The 6,619-nt window shown below is 41.1% G+C and overlaps 1 protein-coding gene across 1 annotated transcript; it reads left to right on the forward strand.

Moving 5' to 3' along the window:
• Positions 1–266: 266 nt before the first annotated feature.
• ATP23 (ATP23 metallopeptidase and ATP synthase assembly factor homolog) lies at positions 267–6,390 on the forward strand. Its single transcript, XM_065652777.1, has 6 exons — positions 267–465; positions 1,062–1,107; positions 1,215–1,296; positions 1,567–1,704; positions 4,798–4,881; positions 5,844–6,390. Exons 1-6 carry the CDS (start codon positions 285–287, stop codon positions 6,045–6,047), a joined length of 735 nt encoding a protein of 244 aa, XP_065508849.1. The 5' UTR covers positions 267–284; the 3' UTR covers positions 6,048–6,390.
• The last annotated feature ends 229 nt before the right edge of the window (positions 6,391–6,619 follow it).

A 6,619-nucleotide genomic window follows, 5' to 3' on the forward strand; every position in this document is an offset into this window, starting at 1 on the left:
GCGGCGGCAGGGGGCGGGGCAGGGGGCGGGGAAAAGGGTGGGGTAGGGGGCGGGGGCAAGGGGTGGGGCAGGGGGCGGGGCAGGGGCAGGCAGCGCGGCGACACGTGGGCGCATGCGCTGCCTCTGACGGCCCTCGGTCCGCAGCCCTCCGCGCGGCCTGGCCACGCCCCCGCCGCCTCACGTGGCGGGGAGCGGGCCCGGCGATTGGCTCTGCCGTGCCCCTTGCCCTTTGCCCCGCCGGCGGGGCTGGGGGCCGGTGGGCGTGGGGAGGTGCAGGGGCGGCCATGGACGGGGCAGAAGCTGCTTCGCCGGCGGCCGAGGAGAAGGCGGGGGAAGAGGAGGAGGATGACTTGGGTTACCGGCTCTTCCCGGACCGCAACAAGAAGCCGCAGAGCTTCCTGGTCCGCAGCCTCTTTACGTTCCACAACAGGTGCCAGCTGATGCTGAGGATGACCCTGGACACGAGTAAGCGCTTCCCGGCGGGCCCGGGCCCGGCCCTGGCGCAGCGGAGGGCGCCCCGCGTGCAACCGGGGACATCCATCCGTGCTCCTCGCTGGAACGGTTTGGCCGCGGCTTGCGTGGTGACCTTGGGCCCTGGCGCCTCCGGGAGCCGCTGCGGGGGCTGGAGCTGCTCCCCTGCCGCTGCCCACCCCCCGGCCCGGGGCTCGCTCTGCCCACGACCCTCCGGGGCGGCCGGACGGCGCCTGAGTCGTTGGGATGCGGCTGCTGCTTGCGGAGCGCGCTGGGTTGGCTTAAGACAAAGGAAATAGAATTAATAGAATTCAAAAAGTAGTTGTGGGCTTTTTTTTTTCCTATCAGCAGGTCCTCTCCTTTTTGTCATGAAAATTTGAGTGGATCTAGTGGTTTTTGTTTCATTTGTTCCTTTTTCATTACATTATATTGACTGTTAAGGTTACTCAAGACATTGGTCACAATAAGCCACTCTATTGATGTCTACTACTAATAAAATAAGATCAGAACTGACTTGTCTTTATATTTGAATTATAGATGACTTTCAAAACCATTGTCTAAAGAAATTTATTGCAGCAATGTTTTTCTAGATCCATATGCTCAACTTCTTCTTGAGGCTATGAAGCAATCTGGTTGGTATGTAAACTAATTCATTATGTTCTGTGTAGTAGCAACACTATTACATGGAGTTACTTGTCTTTTTTAAATTCTTCCCTATAACTTTGTTTGTTTGGGCCTTTCAGCACTGTCTTCAATGACCGGCACTTTTCTTGTGAAAACTGTGATGGCTGTGTCAGTGGAGGTTTTGATTCTGCCACATCTCAGGTAAGCACTACACATCTTTCAAAGGACTACAATTTTTAGTGTTCTGTTACTAGTATTAAATCTACTAATGCTAATATCTGAGTTAAAGTCATGAAAACGAGATAAATGAAAGATGCTCCATGGTACCACTGCAGAATTACAAAGCTGTTAATCTTGAAAAATGCTAATCTGAAGAGCCTGAATGCTGTAGATGATGTCTGCTAGGTCCCTGAGAAGTAAGGGAGGTGTTGAAACGTGGTGAAAAGACAACCTACATCTTTTGTTCTACAGATTGTTCTGTGTCAGAACAACATTCGCCAACAATCCCATATGAACCGGGTGGTCACACATGAATTGATACATGCTTTTGATCACTGCCGTGCACATGTTGACTGGTTTAAAAATGTCAAACATTTGGCATGTTCAGAGGTAAGTTAAAATGCTTCTAATGTTGTCGTTATATTAATTATTGCTGATTATTAGGATGTTTCACATTTAAATAGTCATGCTGTTACACAGACTTCATTTGGTTTAATCCTGTTAATACATTTTGTCCTTTCTGTTAAGTCAACCTGAACGGTTTAATTCAGAAAACAAATATTTAGTTTTCACAAATATTAATAAGTCAGTGTTATACAAAGTAGAATGTGATCACTGTGAGTTTGATCATAACAAAAAGTGGTTATTAACAAATGAGAGTAGTTAGAGGTAAAAACGTGTTCGCATATTAATCAAAAGTTTATAGGGTTCTTTTTCTCTCCTACAAATCTTGATGTGGTGGGTAGTTATCACAGTAGTATGGTAACCTTCTTTTTGTTTAGATTTTTTTTGGCTAACAACAAACTTGGCTTTTCCTATATCGTACAATTTTGATTAATTGTGGTGTTGCTATTATAATAATACCCTTAAGTTGTAAGTCCGTGTCCATTACAGAGGACAAAGGAATTTGCTGCTTGAAAGGCCTTAAAATTTGATGCATTTGTAGGTGAAATTAAACTGAGCACATGCTAGTAAAGATTATCTTGTGTACACAAGTCGTGTGTATTCATATGCTTTTAGTTGGTTTCTGATGTAATCCAAATCATTTGGCCACAGAAAAACATACCCTTATGATTAGTATTATGGAAGAACATTTTTGTGATTGTGTGAATTAGATGGCTTTTTAACTGTTTTTTAAAAATAGATAAAATGATATAAAAATGTTACAGTAGCTTTGGTTTAGGGTTTTTTTTTAGTTTTAGGCGTTTTTTTTGTTTTTAATGAGAACATATTTGATTCCAAACTTAAGATGTGCACAGTTTTCACCTGTCAATAGCATGTGAGAGAAGCAAAATGATGAGTTTGGTACAGAAAAAATCAGATTTCATAAAAATTAATTTTAATTAATTACTTTAATTCATATTTGCTGTGGAAGAGAGTCACAGTCACATATTATCTTTATCTTTTTATAGTTAAAACTTAATGAAGTAACCTTATGGGGTATCAGTAAAGCCATTCTGTATAACTGGAGTGTGGTGGGGGAGGTTGACCTTGGCTGGCTGCACCCACCAAGCCATTCTGCAACTCTCTCTCCTCAGTAGGACAGGGGAGAAAAATACGATTAAAAAGCTAATGGATCAAGATATGGGCATGGAGGTCACTCACCAGTTCCTGTCATGGACAAAATACACTAGACTTGGAGAAGATTAATTTATTTCCTATTAATGAAAGAGTAGGGTAGTGAGAAATAAAGCTAAAAATACCCTCCCTCCACCTCCCCCTCTTCCTAGGCTCAAATTTGCTACTTCTTTCGTGGCTCTTCCGTCTCCTTTCCTTACAAGCTGCACAGGGGGATGAGGGATAGGGAATGCGGTCAGTTCATAACACTTTGTCTCTGCTGCTCCTTCCTCCTCATGCTGTTCCCCAGCTCCAGTGTGAGGTCACCCCCGCTGCAGCTTGGGTCCCCCACAGGCCACAGTTCCTGCCAAAAAAACCTCTGGGTGGGCTCTCCGTGGGCTGCAGTTTCTTTCAGAGCATGTCATAGAATCACAAAATAGTTTGGGTTGGAAGGGACATTCAAAGGTCATCTAGTTGCCCCACCCTGCAATAAGCAGGGACATCTTCAACTAGATCATGTTGCTCAGAGCCCCGTCCAGCCTGGCCTTGAATGTTTCTGGGGATGGGGCATCTACCACCTCCCTGGGCAACCTGTGCCAGTGTTTTACCACCCTCATTATAAAAAATTTCTTGAATGTAACTGTCACGGATCACAGAATGTCCATCTGCTTTGTCGTGGGGTCCTCCTTGGACTGCAGTCTGGATGTCTGTTCCACTCTGTTCTTTCACAGGCTGCCGAGAGATGATGTGTGTCACCATGGTCTTCTCCACAGGCAGCAGGGGAAATCTCTGGTGCCTGGACCATTTCCTCCTTCACTGACCTTGGTGTCTGTGGCACTGTTTCTATCATTTTTTTCTGACTCCTCTCTCTCACAGCTGCCATGTAGTGTTTTTTACCCTTTCTTAAATATGTTGTTATTGGGGTACCACCATCATCACTGATGAGCTCAGCTTTGGCCAGGAGTGGATCCATTTTCAAGCCATCTGGAACTGGCTCTGTCTGGCATGGGGGCAGCCCCCTTGTCTCCTCTCACAGAAGTCACCCCACCAGGCCCCATGCTGCCAACATCCTGCCACATGAACCCAATAAAATAATTCAGAATTATTAACGATCATCTGGGTTTTTTTCTAAGCATTTAGGCAGTGAAAAATAAAACATTTAAGCCTCAAACATAAAATCAGAGAAGATGTATAAAATAAGGTTGTGTGTGTTCTTGCTCTTGTTGAGGTTGTTTGCTTCAGTTCTTTTGACACTTATATAATCGTGGTGTTTACAACTTTTATTGTCAGCTTTTTAATTCTTCCATTTCATATGTTCCAACATTTATTCTCACTGTGATTCTTAATTACAGGAAATCTAGTTTTAGTTACATTTCCTCACTGAGGGGGCAGGGTGTGGAACAGTTCACAGACAGAAGAAATCACAGTGCACAGGACAAGATAGTTAACAAGCTAAAATGTACATGCTCATTTAAATATGGCATTTCCTAAAACAGGTGGATTAGTGCTCTTCTGGGTATTGCAGCTGTAGTCTTCAAAAGGTAATTGCCTTTATGACTGATTCTTGTATCAGTTCCTAGTATAAATAGTTTGGGGAGAATATTACTTTCCATGTTCTTTTAGCAGTTCATAGATATATTTGTATACACACACATATGATCTTTTCTGCTCATTCATTTAAGCTTTGGGAGTATGTGAGACTTGATCCCTGGAGAAACTTACAGGTTCTGTAGTAATACTTTGCAGTTCATTGAGCCTGAGAGGGTAAGTAGAAAGGTTAATATGTACTTAATAAGCAGATGTGGCCCTGGGAATATTCTCTACCAGCAGCCTCCAGAAAGATAGTGAAGAAAAAGATTTGTTACATCTTTCTTCATTCTCTGTTTCCATGTGGTTTTCTGATTGCATGCCTTTTTTTCTCAATAGATTCGAGCTGCTAATCTCAGTGGAGACTGTACACTGATGAATGAAATAGCTAGGTTTAAATTTGGATTAAAAGGACACCATCAGGTAAAGACTGTAGATGTTAAAGTGTATGAGACATCTTTACTTACTTGATCTCAGCCTTATACACTTTCCTAGCTGAAAACATCAGAAAAAGAAGTAGATGCTATGAACTTGCTGCTTCCTCTGAATTAAGCTTTCATAACTTCTAATGATTCATGATAATTTTTTTTTACTATTTTTTTTGTTGGAATGAAATTCCGGAATATTTAGTCATATTGTAGAGCATTACCGCTGACAGTGGGTGGTTAATAAGAACCAAAAATACCCCAGAGGTTGCAGGAAATGTAGTGAGAATGCCTTACATACTATAAGTGGGTAAAACTCTAAAAACTCTTTGAAAACTGAAGGAAGGAGGATGACAAGGGTTCTAAATAACCATGTGTGTTAAGTCTTACAGGAATTAATTTTTTGATAGTAATAAAAGCTATGGGTTGAGTCCCTATTAGTTGCTCATGCTAGAGTGGCAGTTAGCTTGTAGCTGGGGATGTTTACATCTTTTCTTTTTTTTTAATCTTTTAGTAGACAAAGCATATAAGCAGAAGTAGCTGTAAAGAGTGGTATCAAAATGAAGGCCAGTAGAGGAGTCATTCCTTTATGTTTTATAGCCTATCAATTGGGAAAGTACTAATTGGCATTTGTCCATTTCTCTGTTTCTTTCTGACATATTTTTCTCTTGTGTTCAAGTTAAGTTATACAAATACTTGGTACCTACAACAAATGCCAAATTCTATTTTAATCCCTGTTCTAAGGAATATCAATTACTTACCTGACTGTAAAACTAAATCACACAGTTAACACCAGATGGAACAAAAATGTACTTTAATGCTTATTATAGGCATTGTTTGACTCTTCTGTAATACAAAATTATTGCATATGTAGTAGGACTTAATTTTTTTTTTCAGATTTTATCAAGTATTATGTATACTAATAATGACAGATTTTTCTTTATCTAATTCCCACTTTAGACTTGTGTACGAGACAGAGCAATTCGATCCATTCTGGCTGTTAGAAAAGTCAGCAAAGAAACGGCTGAAAAAGCTGTGGATGAAGTTTTTGATGCTTGTTTCAATGATCTGGAACCTTTTGGAAGAATCCCGCACAGTAAAACAGATGCAAAACGTGCTTATAGAGACTTTCAGAACAGAGATCGCTACAATGCTAACTTGTAAAGCAAAAAAACATGAAAAATTACCTTAATATTTGATTGTTCTGTAACATCTGGAGTTAAAGTCTACATGCAAAGTGCTGGTGGAAGGGGTAATTTTATCAAATGCATCAATTATTTTTGTAAACTTTCCAGGAGCCAGCTTCTATGAAAGTAAACAAGGTAAATGAACAAGACTAAAAACTGTTTCCTCACCTGTTATTCCAGCAAGATAATTTATTACACCAAATGACTTGTCAAATAATGATCTGCACATTTCAATGTACATTTAATTCTGCTCAGTCTGGCTAGGACTTGTTTTCTAGAAGTTTTGTTCTTGCTGAATAAATCTTTTCATAAAATCTTTATGTTTCGACCATCTTTGATACACAGTCACAAACCTGATGATCATCATTCCATTTTAAAAGATGGACACCTGAACTACAGCTCTCAGGTCTGGATTTAATAGCTATGTATAACCCAAATTTAATAAACTGCCACACCTGAAATTCTTGGAATTCCAGCTTATCTAATCGTAACTTTACAGGTACATAAAACCCTTCGGCTTTTTAGGAATTTGACAATTTTGCTTACCAG

This window comes from Caloenas nicobarica, chromosome 1 (assembly GCF_036013445.1).
Source record: "Caloenas nicobarica isolate bCalNic1 chromosome 1, bCalNic1.hap1, whole genome shotgun sequence".
Classification (NCBI taxonomy): domain Eukaryota; kingdom Metazoa; phylum Chordata; class Aves; order Columbiformes; family Columbidae; genus Caloenas; species Caloenas nicobarica.